Source organism: Chiloscyllium plagiosum, chromosome 33 (genome assembly GCF_004010195.1).
Source record: "Chiloscyllium plagiosum isolate BGI_BamShark_2017 chromosome 33, ASM401019v2, whole genome shotgun sequence".
Classification (NCBI taxonomy): Eukaryota; Metazoa; Chordata; class Chondrichthyes; order Orectolobiformes; family Hemiscylliidae; genus Chiloscyllium; species Chiloscyllium plagiosum.
The window spans coordinates 33,813,874-33,832,142 of NC_057742.1; the positions used below are offsets into that span (position 1 = coordinate 33,813,874).

Below are 18,269 nucleotides of genomic sequence, written 5' to 3' on the forward strand. Positions count from 1 at the left end.
TGGGACACTAAATTTAAAAACAGTTGCTCAACAATGGACAAAATTATAAAATTTAAAAGCGCTGTAACAGAAGTTGGGTTTGCCCGAAGCTGAATGAAATTCAGAAGGTCAATTGTGCTACAAGGTATTATTTAGACTGTTATTTGAGTTATGGGAAATATCCACATGGGCCTGAGCTACTGTTTTCTGTGGCATCGTATGAATCCAGTTACAGTGTCACGGAGACTGGGAAAGGGCGTGATGGGGTTTTGGGGGCTTGGCAATGCTACAATATTCTTTCAGCTGACTACTGCAGCACAGTGAAAAAAATGCTCAAATTGATTTGAACTTCAGCCTTCATTGTGTTGAAAATATACAGCTGTTTAGCATCTTTCCATTCAAGTCTGGGATCTCAAGCCAGATGGCATTTCAAGCAGGGACAGTCACGCACACAAACTCCAATTAACACGGCATGTTGCTTCCTCGATATAAAACCTTACCCATTTGCACTCATCAGTTACCACAAATTTTGCTACACACCGTTAAAACTCACCTTAAGCAGCAATTGATTTGTGGAAACATTTTTCCAGGGATGACAGCCAGTTAACATGTGCAGCATCATACAAGCAACACTCCAGCTATCTGCTCTCACACCAAATCCCTGGCCTGCAACAACCTCTGGGGCCATGTGTGTCACTGTCCCAAAGCAGTGACTGCCTGTAGAGAGAGACAAGGAATTAAACATATGTTACTCACAAACAATTCCATCGGAAGCACGCTGAAAACAGAGAAGTGGGCAGTGTTCAAACAGTACAGAAGGATTTATTTGCTGTCCTCCTCCCTTTGAGATAAAATGAAGTTCCAACTGACTTAATCAAACTGCTTGCAGATGGGAGTATTCAGCTATTCCTCAGTAGGTGCCTGCATTCAACTGGACCTCCTGAAAAGGTGCACCACCAGGTTCTGAAGGAGTGCTTGTCCAAAAGCCTTGCACATAACAGATGCGTATTACTCATAATCCAACACAGGAAGTCACTGAAGAACCATTTGTCCCGAAACGTGGAAGTCTAAAGATATTCAGCTCTGGCTTTCTCACCTGCAGTTCACCAGCATTAACTAGCAGCCCACCAGTCTTGTGGCACAATGGTAGACCCAAAGGTTCAGGTTCAAGTCAGGACGTGATGTCATAGCACACCCAACCCCGTAATTGAAACAAACTTGTGTGGCCCGTGATAAGCCGCTATGGACTCTGTTAAACCCCTATCCTCATGTTATCTCCTTCCAGTTTCTCTCCCATCTCCGTTTGCCCCTCCCAGCCCCACGTCTTTTCTGAGCTACTTTCTTGTTAAGATACATCTCAGTGTGTCCAACCAATGCGTATAATTAACTCTTACCATGTGGTGTGCTCTTGCCCACTGATTTCAATTGCGTTGAATGTCCAAAGTCACAAAGATAAACCTCCAAACCCCTCTGCGATATCAGCACATTGTCGGCTGAGAAATATATAACACAGCAATGATTAATATTGGGGTAGAATCCTTCAAGGTCAGTAGTCAGCTTGCAATGTCTAGTCAAAACATAATGCTCATTTTATGACGTACAATAATATCAAAGGGATTGAAGCAACAAAGATCATTTTAAAGATGAGACTAAGTTAACACATCAAAAATATACTTCCTGATGGAAACCCAAAATCAACAGTAATGAAGGAGTGGTCAGCTATGACCTCACCTTTAACATCTCCGTGCACAATTCCATGAGTGTGTAAATGTTCCAGTGCTTCCAGGACATGCCCAGTGTAATGCAGAGTCAGAGCTTCAGGAAGAGGTCCTTTGTTCACTATTAGCTGTGCAATGGATCCACCTAAACCAAGCAACAAATCTCACAAATGGCATTCCAGGATATGAACAAAATACATTAACAGCCCACTTGTGAGGACACAATGGATTGTACAAAGCAAGCGAATACTATTACCATCTGCTGTATTTTCCAGCAATTAGACTAAACCAGCTGACTGAGATTTTCCACATCTCAGTCTGCCCTGGACTCAACCCTGATAAATGCAGACTGAGCCCCAGAGCAGATCCAGTTGTAGCTACATATATTGGACTGTAGATATTAAACATGACAGAATAGATCTAGGTAATCAGAATAACAAAAAGCCATGGTTTTATAAAAACCTAAACTTAACATCGATAACCACCAAGTGGCAATTTATCTGGATTCTCTCCTCCTATCGATTTTAATGTTCTTTGCACAAAGCACCTTCAGGGAAGACCAAAACCTCACCTTCATCAGCAAGAAAAACGTCATATCCAATCAGCCACATAAAAGCTGATTGGCAGACTTCTTGGCCGAGAAGGTCTCTCGATGAAGTCCAACCTTTCCAGATGCTGCTGGCCAATCAGAGGCCAGGAACCTCACAGCTAATCAATTGTGGCTAGAGGCCTGGGCTCAACATTGAAGGGATGCAATGGCAAGGAGGATTTCTTTTGGGCTGAGGGAATCCTAGGAGTGGGGTGACCAGCCACATGGGTAGGCGGTGGTGTTAACAGCTCACTCCTTGTTCCCAGTCTGGGCCTCCTGATTGGGACAAAATGGAGGCTGCCCTCCCAAAAAATGCGGAAGGCCATCTTGAGTTCCCAGTCAGAAAGGCAGACATTTTCTCACCAGCCAGAAAGCTGAGAACTCAGACTGGTGAGGAGTGGAGATCATTAACTGCTCATTTAAGAGCTTTAATTGACAGTCGATCATGAAGGTTACCTATGGACCTTCCCACACAAAAATTAATTTCTGAGGTGACAGGAATGGTATAGGTACCTTGGCAGTACCAACTTGTCTAATCATTTTCCCTTTTCATCCCACAATTTGCACATAGTGTCATGTCACGTCAACTCTTAATATATTCCCCCCCCCCCCCCCCCCCCAAGTCTTTCAAGATGGAGCATTAATCCATTCTAACTGCTTGAATGCAATAATGTGTTTGGTAGAATTGGAGTGCAGATGATTCGAAATGTGTCAGATGGGGGTGATGCTTATACCAAGATTTGCATCTTACCTTGAATCAGTTGCATAAAAAGAGTGATCATTTCCCCCTCTCGTACTCCCCCATATAGTGGAACAATTCGCCGGGAGTTAACCTTGCTCCAGGTCAGTAACTCTTGTGGCTGGAAATTAGCCAAATGAATCTGGAAAGGATCAATGGACAGTACATTCTCAAACCCATTATTTGTATATACATTACAGTTCTATCAAGGCAAAACTATCAGCCCGAAATCGAAGGATTCAATGCAAATAGCACTGTTATTACTATTCGGCCACTTAGGTGCTGCTGAGAAATTAACACTGTTTGATCGCTCATTTTATTAAAAATTAAACAAGAAATCCTATTGATGCACACAAGTCTTACAGGTGAAAGATGGTAAACTAGAAGAGTTGGAGAATTTCACTGCCATTTCACTGCTGTGGGGTAGCACAGTGGCTTAATGGTTAGCACTGCGGCCTCACAGCGCCAGGGACTCAGGTTCGATTCCAGCCTCGGGTGGAGTTTGCACGTTCTCCCCGTGTCTGCTTGGGTTTCCTCCAGGTGCTCCAGCTTCCTACCACAGTCCAAAGATGTGCAGGTAGGTGAACTGGCCATGCTAAATTGCCCATAGTGTCCAAGCTAAGTGGATTAGTTGTGGGAAATGAAGGATTACAGGGATAGGAGAAAGAGGATGGGTGTGTCAGGGATACTCTTCAGAGGGTTGATGTGGACTTGATGGGCTGAACAGCCTGCGATTTGCTCGATGTCAGCTTTCTCTTCTAATGCCACGTGTTTCAGTTTCTCAAAGTGTTTTCCATTCTGCCACAAAAAACTTTTAAAGATCAGAGAATGAGCTGCCAGAGAAAGTGGTAAAAGCTGATACAATTACAACATTTAAATGGGCATATCTGGATGGGTATAAGAATAGGAAGGCTTTAGAGGGATATGGGCCAAGTGCTGGCAGATTAAATTTAGGATATCTGGTTGGCATGGACGAGTTGGACAGAAGGATCTGTTTCCATGCTGTACATCTCTATGTCTTTAAGTGACTTAGCCACACTTTCTTGCTCAAGGCTCCTGTGAATACTATATTGTCCTTCCATTACTTCTCCTTCCATTGGATATTTGGGGACATCTTGTCAGATTATTGAGCTGGCCATTTTCCAAATGTAAGTATTGATAGCAAAGCTGTCCAACTGTGGAAGGCAGGAGAGCTGAATGGAGTCCTATCCTTGCCTAACTGACTCCCTTCTACAGTGTCTTACAGCACCATGATGAGGAACCTTCCTTAGCATAAAGGCATCTAGCATTGTAGGCAGACTTGGCAGTCAGATATGGTCCATAGAACTGAACTGCTCACCATATAAACCAACTGAGATGTAATGAGTCAAACAAATGATTTCTTTCCATGTTGTACTCCAGTTATTTAATTAAAATACTGCCTAGTTATTTTCCCAAAAATACATTTACAATTGTACAAACCTACCCTTTTAGCAGCACAGGTGAAATCAGTAGAATGATCCTTTGCCACATACACTTCCCCAAAGGTTCCAACACCCAGAGGGCTGGAGATGAGCGACCATTGCCTGTTTTCTTTGTACTGATAGTCCACAGGTTGCAATTTCTGGACAGTGAAAACGAAATGAATTTCAATGCAGGTTTCATTTATAAAAGCACAACATCAGCCAGAGAAAGCTTCCACATTTCAAGACTCTAAGCCTTGAAAGCTGACTGTGTTCCTGCTAGCAATCATAAAGGAAACAACACCCCACTTCTCAAATGCGGAAAGATACTCTCTTGAAGAGAGGCAACAGTTTATCAGCTGAGTCAAGTGTTGGCTTGCCTGAGTTCATCAGTTTATGCCCTTGAGTTAGGCATTTGTATGTTGAATGATTCCACGCATACGCAGCCTGATATTTTCAGATAACACTGTGGAAATGACATAGGCATCATCTTCAAGATGGGACATGAAATTAACATTTCATTTGTTGAGATGGACATAAAAATCCAATGGAACTCCACTGAATTGAACTGGGGAGCTTGCCCTGGCCAATATTTATCCTCAATTGATGCCACCAATATAAATAAATTGGTCTTTCATTTGACAATTGGTTGCCAGATTAATTGTGCAAATTGGCTCCCTCATTTAGCTATACTTCAAGAAAGAACTGACACACGACCGCTTGGAAAGCCCAAGAATGCGAAAGGGACCGTGTAAAATACATGTTACTTTTTCTCTTTTAGGTCTTCTGAACATCACAGACCAGCCAGAACCTATGAGAATTTGTAACCAGTTTCCTCCTGCATCACAGCTCACGCCATTCAATAACCAATGATTAGGAGTTAAGTCAATGCTTAGTTTGACAAATCCATCGGACAGCTCCAGCAAATAGTTTGGATGAGACACCGCACTGCCCTGAAGTGGATGGAAAAGGGACTTTCAAAAGGGAATCTCCTGGATCAATCCAATGCTTCCACTACCTATTTCTAACCTCAATTAAAGCTCGATCTAGGTTCAGCTGGTGAAGAATGAGAGGGGAGCCCTACTTGGAGTAACAGAAGCTTTGGTATTTCAAATACATCAATGTCTTAAACAAAGACACCATATCAGACTGGATTACCAATATTGCACTCCGTAACAGCATAATTTAGCATTTTGTAAATGTTGTACTTTTTTACCTCATGCTGAAGGACACCTTCATTAGTTTCTGGAAACTTTTCCTTTTGTTTCCACCTATCCGAGTAGATTTCCCACTGTAGTGCATGATTTCCCAAGTACATTATACTGTCAGAGATCACATAGCCCTTCCTAGCATCACTGTGACTGGCAGAGAACTGTGGTGGAGAGGTCTCTTCTGCACTGATTGAATCAGGAATCCTTATTCCAGTGTCTCCTCCTTCATCATTGATGTACAGCATAGCTGCACTATTTTTCAAACAAAGTTCCTGCTTTTTGAATGTCTCAGTTGGATCAATCTGGTTTAATTCAGGTTGCCGAACTGAGCCAGTGTGTAACTTCCAGTCGAAAGTCTTTGCCACTTTTGGCAAGGCCATATTGTGCATGAGGCCGCTATTTTTCGTTGATGATGAGGGTATAGGCCTGACATTAGATTTCTTCACCGTGTTTTCCAAGTTTTGAATATTATAGTATATATTCTCAATTTTTTCATCTTCCCGGAAGCGGTTCTGCAGACCTAACCCACAGAACCCAAGAGAATCTCTCTCGACTGTGCGGAGGTGAACTTTTTCAAGATCACAACAGCTGCTGCCACTGATGGTAGTGCTGCTGCAAAAGTCAGAGGTGCTGTTGTCAGCATCGTCTTCCTGCAAATAGAAAACATGACATTTCACTATCACAGGGATGAAGTTCCATTATAGAAATACAAAAGCCCCCTAGAGTCCAGAATAGAATTACCAGAGGCTACACAGACTCAAGCTTGCTTCACAAATATGGTAGATCACTGTTTGTAATCTTAGAATGAGAAAGACAAAAGAAGGGTAGAAATCCTTTATCAAATAGGTGTCAAATTAGAGGTTAAGGTTTGTGATGCCACCTGTCCTAAAATCTCCAGGAATCAAATAATAATTTCCCAACTAGCTCAACATGCAATCCCACAGAAAGTTCTGGGAGTACTTCAAAAATGGCGGAGGTGGAGGTAGACATGTTTTATTGAATGCTTTGGATAATTACTATGAAAGAAAGTGGACAATGGTGAGGAGTGGGTGACAAACGAAGTTACTTTTCAACAGATGTTACCTCTGTTTTTCTGATCACATGGGCTGCCTGACTGAGTATTTCAAGTTTTTTCTGCTTGGCTTAAAAGGTGACAAATTGGACTGGACTGGAGGGCTTATCATATAAAGGAGAGGTTGACTGAGCTCGGACTTTTTTCATTGGAGAAAAGGAGGAGAAGAGGGGACCTAATTGAGGTATACAAGGTAATGAGAGGCATAGATAGAGTCGATAGCCAGAGACTATTTCCCAGGGCAGAAATGACTAACACAAGGGGTCATAGTTTTAAGCTGGTTGGAGGAAAGTATAGAGGGGATGTCAGAGGCGGGTTCTTTACACAGAGAGTTGTGAGAGCATGGAATGCGTTGCCAGCAGCAGTTGTGGAGGCAGGGTCATTGGGGACATTTAAGAGACTCCTCGACATACATATGGTCACAGAAATTTGAGGGTGCATACATGAGGATCAGTGGTCGGCACAACATCGTGGGCTGAATGGCCTGTTCTGTGCTGTACTGTTCTATGTTCTATGGAATCGGAGTTCATTTCAGGAAACTGTATTCAATGATGAAGACCACAGTGTAAGGATACAGAGGAGTCTAAAACAGGAGTACAAACTGAGGTCCAGAGAAAGGGTACCACATACTTGAACTGGTATTGGAGGACAGCTCTCCTGCTCAGGGGTCTTTGATCGATTTTGCGAAGCTTTGGTCTTCCCCTTGACCTTATGTTTGGATTTTCTCTTCCCACGCTTCCTTCTGGGATATTTATGAAGTTCATGGTCCTGTTGTAACTGGGGCAGTTGTCCTTTGACGAGCTTTGCCACATTATTTGGAATACTTTCTAAACTCAACCTTTCTGCATGGTTACTAAGAAAACAAACAAACAAACAAACAAAAAAACCTGGTCAACACATATGTACTGATGTGATTTTAAATGTGGCAATCTCACAGCCATCATTTTTACTTATACAGTCCACAGTACAATATCAACTTAAAACAATAACTTTCTCAATCCAATTGTTTGTATTTACATACAAATATATTCAATGTAATTCTTAATCTGGACACGTTTCAGAAATTTGGCTTGCATTCCCTTGAGTTTTGATGGTCTTTTCTAAATTATCTTTCACCATTAGTAAGCTAAATCAGTCAGTAATTGTGTTATTCCATTGCAGCTAACATTTGTCCAGTTCTAAGCCACCTCTTCTCCTTTAATCAAGGAATGACTGCATTGAAGCTGTATTTAATTGGACACCCATTACCTGTAACTGTTAGGTGTAGCAATAAACTGCGGCTTCTCACAACTGGGAATGAGCTTCTGGTTCCCCACACCTACAAAGAGAAACATAGAATCTTTTACACATTGCAAAAGAATGCCTCCAACTAATGCTAATAAGAAGTACCATATTAATCCAAACAGAGGAAGCTGTCAAAACTAAGCTGGTCAATTATACAGGGCAGGAATCAACATCATCTCAAGTTATTTTGGAAGTAGGAAGCAATTCTTAAATTAATGACAGCTCTGTCTCACTAATAGATGATATGTGCGGCCCAGATACCTGATGGCCCAAGAAGTTATTTGTTATTTTTTTTTTAAGTGTGTGGTGAATTGTTTTCTTTTATACTTATTTCCAATTCGCTCATCAATAATTTATTTTCCCGCTTACCCAGAATCAATCTGAATGCTTCCGCTATAATGCAATGCTTCTGTCACAAAGGGAAGCAGTGGGTGGTGCCCTTGAACATCAACAACTCTGACTGTTATTCTGTCAACAGCAATAATCAAAGATGAGGTGGGATTAATTTCTGTCTCTGTTTCAGAATAGATCCCTACAAATATACAGTTAATGATCTTTAACCTTTCAGGAAGAAATAAAATCACTGGAGAACAAAAGTGTGCTCTTTGACATTCTCAGTGTTAGGCATCTATGAACATCACTGCTGTAGAAAGACAGAAATGCTGACATGGCACATCTTCAGTTGACTTCTGCCAAACCTCTGTATAGTGAGTGATGTAATTCAAGCCCAATGCAACACAGGAGGATTCTCTGTTTACCTGTCGCCTGTGCGATGTATGAATATTTGCTTCCATTTTCATCTGTTTCTTGTTTTGCTGTTCCTTCAGTTAAAACTTTCTCTGGGAGGCACATTTTTGTGCAGCGTTTGTATTCGCTGATCTCAGATCTTTTGCTCTCCATCTGGCTAACTGGGAGTTCCTGTTGGTCCCTGATGTCTGATTCAGCTGTGTGACGAGATGAGTGTTTGACTGCCATCTCAAGTTGACCTGGAATGCAAGCAATAAAAATAAAATTCCAAGGAAAGGAAAATTAAAAAAAAAGAGAATTGAGTAGGAGTTCACTTTGACTTCTTAGCCAAGCGATGAATTATATCGATTGGGCAGATACCAATTTGAAATGGAAGACATTGAGTCATGCCACATACTGAGGCCATTCAGCCCATGATGCCTCTGCCAGCTCTTTGAAAGTGCTATCCAATAAATTTCATTTCACTGTTTGTTGCTAACAGCTCTACAATGTTTTCTTCCATCCAGCATACATCCAATTCTCTTTTGAAGTTACAATTGCATCTGCTTCCAAGCAACGTATTCCACATCATAACTCACTATTTCAAAAAAGATCTCTTTTTTGCCAATTATCATTAAGACTGCTCCCTCCAGTTATTGATCCACCTACATATAGAAAACAAGTTTCTCCTTATTGACTGTAATCTAAACTGCTCACAAATTTTCAACACCTTTGTTACCTTTCTCCTTCTCCATTCTGCTTTAAAGAAGAGCAACCCCGGATTCTCCACTTCCTTCGAATAACCGTGTTCTTCATTGCAAGGTAGAGATTGTCCTCATATAATGTGCTCACAGTTTTTTTTAAGTCTTGAAGAGATTTATTCTCTGTATGGAGTGTTTGATTTAGTTGTTAACCGTTGTTGTTTTACATTGTTAATTCCCAGTAGACGAGACTCTATGCCAATTTCATGCCATGAAAAACATGAGATCCCAATGTGCTTCACCTCAAATTAAATAATTTTGAGGAGTGGTCACAGTCAAAATATTCAATTTTAAAATACTTTGCAAAGAAGTATCGCAAACATAAAAGCATTGCTCACAAGCACAAGTGGAATTGTGACTCAAAAATCTGCTTTTAACTGTGCTTTTGTTCAACGTCTCTTTCAAAGATGTAACCATCAATATTGCAGAAATGCCTTTGTGCTCCACAGGAGTGTCTGTCTATATTTTGTGCTCAGATGTGTGTGTAAGGCTTCAACAGCTCTCTTAAACCAAACAGCATTCAAATAATGTCAAGGTCTCATCCAATGAAGGGTTAAACTAGGCAAATTTCCACACACTATTCCTTATTAAATAACCCCAATGATAATAGTGTCCAGAGTACTAATGTATAGCATCCTTGCTGCCTCACAATCTGCATCTCTCACATTCTTCTTTTCATAACTATAGAAAGACTTAATATTCTACATCGCAGTTCAATTGCAGTTGGATTGTAGCCACTGTGGTAACTTCAAGAGACTTTGCAGCTAATTTGTACAGAGCAAGCTTCCACATAGAGCAATTAATTACTAGATCATCTGTTTTGGGTGTTTGTTGAGAGATAAATGGAGACTGTACATTAGCATCCACCATTCAGAGGCAGGTCTATAACTTGCATAAGTCAGTAAAATTGAGGTACTCGACCATCACTGATGAGGGGCTGCTGATGCTACCTTTGGTTCTGTCATTTTACTTTAACCTTGGGTGGGCATGGACCCTCAGTGCACCTAAACAATTCAGCAGTGCTATTTGACATTGTTTAGAATTACAGATCTTCTTGTCCACACAGGCAAGGAAATGTGTGTTGGTGACAATCTTGTGCATGTTCAGTTTTTCTGTTGCTGTCAAATTTATCAAAAGTTCACTCAGGCAAATTAGGCACAGTATCAACTGTGTCTTGTTCCAGACTGATTTCCAGGGGGAAATGACACATTGAGTTTACCTGGGCTGCAACAACCTAGAAAAAGAAAAAGTGTTAGGTTGGAGTCTTAGTCAAGACAGAGTTTGCTATTCTCCAGCAAGGCCTCAGTGTTGTTTGATAGTGGAGAGTTATGGTCCCCATTCCTAATTGCTATCTAATGGCCCCTATCAGATTTTTGGCATAATGGGGTGCATTTGGATTTGACTGTGAAGCCCCCCCCCCCCCCGCCCGCCCCCCTTTGGTATACTGGTGGCACTCACTGTCCTGGCTCACAGAAATAATGATCATTTGGGCAATATACAGAGGATGATGCACAGCCAAAACCTCATGGAAATATTTGACTAAAAAAGGCATCAGTTGCTTCAGGAGACGGAAGGAATAAAAAAAAATAGTATTACACACAGTCTTCACATCGCCAACAGACAATTCGGTCAAACAAACAGTCTCACACCAGTTTCTAATGTTCCATAGAAGTCACTATCATCCAATAGAATGAGCCATGCAAAATATGTTTGTACAGCCCAATCTGCTCTTCTCTTATCAATTAGACAGTCCCACAAAATGCATTTGCTCATTAAAAGAAAATTATTGCTGACGTTTCCATTTTACTTTGGTGAAGTTTGAAATGGAATATTTTAACACCAAGGTGACATAAGTTGCTGTAAGGATTAGTGGCATTGGCCAGATGTTGAGTGAAGAGCCATTCACTCACAAATAATTCTAAACAACACCCTGCAAGAGAAGCCTATATGGCACTGTGAATTATTTGATTTCCCTCACCCTCAGCCAGCCTGTGGTTTCCTTGTGTGGAACTGGCATCTTTGTACCTACAAGCTGCTGTTGGTTGTATGTTATGGGCTTGTGCCAACTAGGAAATTGGCTGAGACTACCTGCACACATTCCACTTAGGAGCCTTTGAATTGCAGAAAGAGGAGTCTTTTATATCATGTCTGGGCTGGGTAGAAAACCAGATCCCAGAAATAAATAACTTCCACAGCAGTCTGCTGCACCTTCTGAACTTAAGACTGTTTTCACTGGATTCAACCCAAGTTGTTAAAAGCCATACTGGAGGAAGTTTAAGACAGCCGGCCACAAGTCACCTTGAACAACAGTCATCCAAGAACACTGGGCACCAAAGGTAAAGTGACACCGCAGCAAATCACAGAACTAATTTTCCAAGTCCCTTTGTGTCTCTCAGAATGAACATTATGACTTGGCATTATTCTCCTGTCTTTTCTCCACAAATGTAAACAATTATCTAATGCGCTCTTGGCGTTTTGTTTGCAAAAATAAACTTTCTTCATAAATAATCCATTAGAACCTTTCAAAACAATTTAAATCAGACAATGCTGAAAACACAACAAAAGAGCACAGATGCTGAAGTGAACACTTAACACTATTTGGTGGAATTGGAACATGAATATGACAATTATATACTGTACATGTACATGACAAACATACAGCCCCAGGGATTCTATAAGTTGTTACATCCTTGGGCTTGAACGCCTCATTTGAATCTGTCTCCACACTTTCAGACAGTACATTGCAGACCCACTGTATTGCAGCCTAACCACATGATGAGTTTTTTTTAAAATTCCTACTTTGCATTTGTTTCTTTTGCAAATTACCTTATGTCCCGGTCATCCCGTTCTCTATTACTTAATTAGCGGAAACAGTTTCCCCCTAACTACTCTGCCCAGCTCCCAAGGACTGACTACAATAGCAGAATTATTCCTCAGTAAAACCCGTTCAAAATGAACAATTGATACAGGCAGTCAGCGTGATGGAACAGTCGCCTCTCATTGTCTGTTTCTAAACCAAAATTGGTGTTTTCAGCCACTATGCTTCGCTAGTGTTCCCGGAAATCATAACGAAAGAGGTTAGAAGGTGTCCGTGTTTACCCGAAACACGCTTGCTGCTAACCAGCATCACATTTCACCAAAATGCCCACAAAAGTGGAAAGTGTGTAGTCTAAAAACGCCGCAGATGTAACAATATCGACTCGTACTGTATGGGGAGGGTTGAACCCGTGAGGTTTAAGATTTTGAACAACCAGATCACTTCATAATAAAAACAAACTTCCAGTCACGGTATTTCTTTGACAAGGAAGAAAGTAACATATTCCTATTCTGAGAACAAAATTAGCTAACAATTAACACAGTAACATTTCCAGTGACTTTCCAAATTTATCCTGCAGTTTCCTGGTTTTCTCGCTCGAGGTCAAAACGCACTCTCAGCTGGAACACTGAACAAAACCCTTGTAAAACCTGTGGTGTACATACCCCAGAGGCAGAACAGAACCGTCACAATCACGAGTCCCCTGCTCCCAGCGCTGAGGAAACGGCTTCTGTAGTTTCTAAGAAAAATCAACTACAAAAACTGCTCCGTCTCAAGTCTCCTCCCTCGCTCTTGCTGGAAAACAGCCAAAAAAGTCTGAACCAATGACACAGCAACAGAATGAGCTCAACCCCAAAGCCATTGGCTGCTGGTGTTCCTGATTTACAGGAATAGTACCACCTCATTCAAGGAAGTTTTTTTTAAAAACTGAAACAACAGGCCTGGTCGGTATGAGCGTGTCCCGGTTTGTGGGGTATGGAAACGTTTGTAACACGGTGTCAGGGACTGTACTGTGCCCAGCTTGTAATTTTTCGATCCATTGTGGTCAGCCAAGCACAGTGCTAAAGAGTGAAAGGCTTGGCACAGAGCACCATGGCAACAGATTCCTGCATTAACATTGAAATATTAAACCAAAGTCCTATCCACATTCCCAACTTCCCAAGGATCTTAAAAAAAAAGAGCAAGGAAGATCTGCTCACTGTCCTGCCCTCAACCACCAAAACAGATTATAATGCATGGCTATTATCCAAATACTGTAGATGTTTGTGAGAACTTGCCCTGAGCATAGTTGCCTTCCGCGTTGCTTCGTTGTAAATGCACATCAAAGGAACGTTAAATGGTTGCGAAATTATGCATTTCCTGAGGCGAGTGCTATCAGATTAAAAAACAAGTTCTTTCAATATTCGGTGTCTAATGCAGGGCCTGGATTAAACGTTCCTTGTAATAATAAATTGCAGTGCAACCGTGATTATGACGTTTCTCAGTATTTCATACAAACACCATTGTTTTCATGCTATCTAGGTCCCACACAAACAATTTGGGAATGACTAAATATTCTGTTTTAGTAATGTTGTGAATAAATGAAAGTTGACTACTTAGATTTCCATATTAGCACTCACAAGTTAAATAAAGGCATTATGTAAACTGGTGCTGAAAATGTGTTGCTGGAAAAGCGCAGGTCAGGCAGCATCCAAGAATCGACGTTTCGGGCATGAGCCCTTCTTCAGGAACTTGTGTCGACTAAAGGGCTTCACCTTGTCCCTACTGCCTGATGAAGGTTGGTTCAAATTATTCTCGTGCAGCAATTCAAAATGAAGCCCATTGGCTCACCAAATTGACTGGTGAATCTACATAATGCAGGCTCTGTGGCTTTAATGTTACGAACACACCATTATCCTGGTATTTGATTCTCATGACAGTCTGTTCCAAGTGCCATCACGTGGTCAATCTCCAAACCTGTCTCAGCCCATCAGCTGCTGAAAGCCACATCCCGGACTTTTCACCTTTAGACTTCTGGGGAGGTTTTATCAAGGGTGGCAGAGATGGAACTTTAGCAAACTTAGTCAGCCCACAGTGATTTCTTTGTCCAGTTATCGGATTGCCCCTTTCACTGAGCAAGGTTCCCAGTTAACTGATAAGATATGTGCCATATATCTGCATGAGAATAATTTGAACCAATCTTCCTCAGGCAGTAGGGTCAAGGTACACACTTTCAGTCAACACAAGTTTACATAATGCCTTTATTTGACTTGTCAGTGCTAACATGGAAATCTAGTGATCAACTTTTCATTTATTCATAGCATAAATTTCACCAACAAAACCATTTTAAAAAAAAAAATCACATTTTATTAACCATCACACCTGACTAGTTGCAAATTATTGAGTTGTGCTTCCCTTTTCAAAGCAACAAACTACACATGAGGCAAAGCAACCACAGTCCCAGGGGACCAGTCTCATTAGGGAGAGACAACTGGTTGTGGTTTAACTGGAGGGTCGCCACACCTCAAGTGATGGGCAAGGTTGAGAAGGCAGAACCTGCAGCTGGTGCACAAATGGAATCTGGATTGTTGGTGACACTCTGCATTACAAATTAACCATCCACCTAACCAAGCTAACCGACCATGTTTTGGGACAAACGATAAGTTGGAACTAACAGGAGCATGTGTGCAATGAAAATTCAGACCCGTCAGTATGCTGTGTGTGTGGTGACCTACGGAAACCAGAACGCATAGAGCATGCTCAAACAACAATGCCTTACATTCATATCAAGAAACAAAGAAACTTCAGAAGCATAGCCACAATTATATTGTAGGAAAATGTGGCAGGTAATATTTTATGCCGCAAGATATCACAGACAGCAATGAGGTAAATTGCTCATTGATGTTTATGGAGAGGTCAATATTGGCTAGGACACTGGATGAACTCTCTCCTTCATTAAATAGTGTCATGGGATATTTTAAACACGTCAGACGAGGTAGACTGGACACTAATCTAACCTCATTCAGTAGATTACATCACCAATAATGCCTCACTCCTCGAACACTGAACTGCCAGTCCGTAATGTTCTCATACCACTGGACTGAGGGATCACATATAGAGATGATGGGTCAGTGAGAGGAGTATAGTCATTGTCAGAGGATGGGAGAAGGTGGTCATTATGTGGGGAAGGGGTCACTAAGTGAGTGGGGAAGAAGTCAGTATGTGTAAGTGCATGGGGGGCGGGGAGGGGTTTAGTCATTTAGAAAAGGTAATTTACAAGATTTGAACATCACTGACTGGTCCAGAATTTTTTATTGCCCATTCCTGAATGTCCTTGAGAAGGTGGTGGTGGTGGTGAAGTTTCTTCCTGAATCACTTAGTCCACATGGTGAATGTTCACCATAGTGGGGTTAAGAAGGATGTTCCATGATTCTGGCCCAGTGATAGAGAAGGAACAATGATTATAGTTCCAAGTCAAGATGGCGAATGACTTGGAGGATGCAGTTATTCACATGTATCTGCTGCCTTTGTCCTTCTAGGTGGTGAGGGTAAAAGGTTTAGAAGGTGCTGTTGGTACTCAGTGCTTTCACTGTGTGGCACTGGTGGAAGGAGTGAATGTTCAAGGTGTTAGATCAGGTGTTAATCAAACAGGCTGCTTTGTTCTGGAAGATGTCAAATTCCTTGGGTGTTGTTGGAGCTGCACTCATCCAGGTCAGTGGATATCATTCCATTACACTCCTTAATTGTATCTTGTAGATGGTAGACAGGCTTTAGGGAATCAGGAGGTGAGTTAATTGCCCAGAGCTCCTAGGCTCTGACCTACTCGTGTAGCCAAGGTATTTATGTGGAGAGTCAATTTCCTGGTCCATAGTGACCCCTAAGGATGTTGATAAATGATGGTATTCAGTGGTAATGATGACCTTGAAATGTTAAGGGAGGCGGAAGCAGGGTGTCAGTGTATTTCTGCAGATGGGATAAAGGGCAATGTTTGCCATAGAGTGTGGGGTCAATATGTATCGACATATACTTTATGACAAACGACTTTATTTGAATTTGACCAGCAACACGAATGACCACTAAATCAAACAAGTCCTGCATTTGAAGTTTTATATATTATTTGGATGTCAATCACAGAGTGGTGGGGAGAAGAGTTACGTGTCAAAAAGAGTATGATTAACAAATAATATTGGCAAAGATCTACTGTGATTATACCACCTTTTTATTTAATTTCTAGCCTTGACAAAACAGGGTCATGGTAAAGTCAACGCAGCAGCTGAATTGAACACAGATATTTCAGTCAGGGATTGCATCATGCAAAGTGCTTAAAGCCTTTCAATTCTCCTGTGTGTAGCTGTGTTAGTGTGCAATTCATGTAATGCTGCTGGTGATTGAAGACAGATGATTCTTAAGAGGCCAAGGCTAGGGGAGCAAGCACTCAGAGGCAGGAAATCAGAGCCATTTGAATTCTGGATGCTGCACAATATGTTTGTATATAGCTGTCTGAAACTGGGTTTACCTAAACAGAACACAACTCACCAGGAATGTTTGCTAGTCTAGTCTATTAATTACTGAAAATGTAGTTTCCTCTTTGGCACTCAAAATAAAAACTGGAGGTTTGAGAAATGCTTCAAAGGTCTTTGACAGGCAACCATTATGAACGTATCTCAAGAAAATTTTATATGCAATATAATTTGATATATAAATTTTTCACTCAATAAAAATCTACAGTAATAAGTTCAAAGAAATTGGTAGGCTTATTGTCATCACCCAAAGACTTAATTACAACTGAATTTCTGCAATAACTGTTCTTTATTTAAGTACTTCCATTTATATAGTACCATACACAAGTTCAGGACATTCCAAAACACTTCGCAGACAATCATGTACTTTTGAACATGACTGGCGCAACATACAGAAAACACAAGTCAAAATACACTCACCAATCTCTCACATTAGCACTATCACAATGATCAGATAGTCCATTACAGTGACATTTGTTGAGGGATAAACATTTGTAGAATCATAGCATTCTTACAGCATGGAAGTAGACCATTCAGCCCATTAAGTCCACACTGACCCTCTGAAGAACATCCCACCCAGACCCACCCCATAACCTTGCATTTCCCATGGCTAATCCATATGACCTGCACTTCCCTGGATACAATAGGCAATTTAGCATGGCCAATCCACCCACCCTGTACATCTTTGAACTGAGGGAGGAAACCAAATCATCCAGAGGAAGCCCACACAGACACAGGGGGAATGTCTGTGTGGGGTTTGCACAGTCACCCACCCAAGGCGGTTATCAAACCTGGGTCCCTGGTACTGTGAGGCAGCAGTGCTAACCACTGAGCCATTGTGCTGCCCTCAAACATTATCCAGGATACTAGCAGAACCCCATTGCTCTTCCTTTATAAGAATACAATGGGATCATTTACATTCACCTACTGGGGCAGACGATGGCTCAAGTTTAATGTGTCATGTATAAGACCACACCCCTGACACTGCAGCACTCCCTCAGCACTGCAACTTCCTTTAACCCATTGTCCCTGGAAGTCCACTTGCGAAGAGGGTTCCTTTAACAGCCTATTCCCATTCCTTGTTGAGCAGAACTGAAATTCTTTCTTCAATTAAAAGAATCATATTTACCATTGTGAGAATAAAAGCATTTAACTACAATGGCACACTTCTTCCCTAATGTTCTGCAAATACCCATTTAGGAAGCAATAATATAGAAGGCATGCTGAGATAATTGCAGACAGTGAGATATTGTACCTTACCAATGTTACATGGAGGCCAAACTGTTCCACCAATCAATCCCATTATGGCTGATACATATCATAGCTCTATTTATCCACCCTGGTTGTATATCCTTTGCCCTAATGAAATTGATCAGTTTCAGCTGACCCCGTCCTTAACAGCTTCTTGATGGAGAATTTGATTTCCAACAGTTT

The 18,269-nt window shown here is 41.3% G+C and overlaps 1 protein-coding gene across 3 annotated transcripts in view; it reads right to left on the reverse strand.

Annotated features, from left to right (window-relative positions):
- map3k14a (mitogen-activated protein kinase kinase kinase 14a) overlaps positions 1-18,269 on the reverse strand; it is a 59,423-nt gene that overhangs the window by 10,759 nt on the left and 30,395 nt on the right. The window contains exons 1-10 of one of the 3 annotated variants that reach the window (XM_043675297.1): positions 13,002-13,947; positions 8,793-9,020; positions 7,999-8,068; positions 7,381-7,603; positions 5,684-6,328; positions 4,491-4,628; positions 3,038-3,167; positions 1,711-1,842; positions 1,374-1,472; positions 533-696 (exon numbers count right to left, since the gene is read on the reverse strand). In XM_043675297.1, the coding sequence (XP_043531232.1) occupies positions 533-696; positions 1,374-1,472; positions 1,711-1,842; positions 3,038-3,167; positions 4,491-4,628; positions 5,684-6,328; positions 7,381-7,603; positions 7,999-8,068; positions 8,793-9,009 (1,818 nt within the window). In that variant the 5' untranslated portion in view covers positions 9,010-9,020; positions 13,002-13,947. Of the gene's footprint in view, positions 1-532; positions 697-1,373; positions 1,473-1,710; positions 1,843-3,037; positions 3,168-4,490; positions 4,629-5,683; positions 6,329-7,380; positions 7,604-7,998; positions 8,069-8,792; positions 9,021-9,499; positions 10,849-13,001; positions 13,948-18,269 lie in introns of those variants that run through there. The other 2 variants (XM_043675295.1, XM_043675296.1) reach the window with 2 other exon arrangements.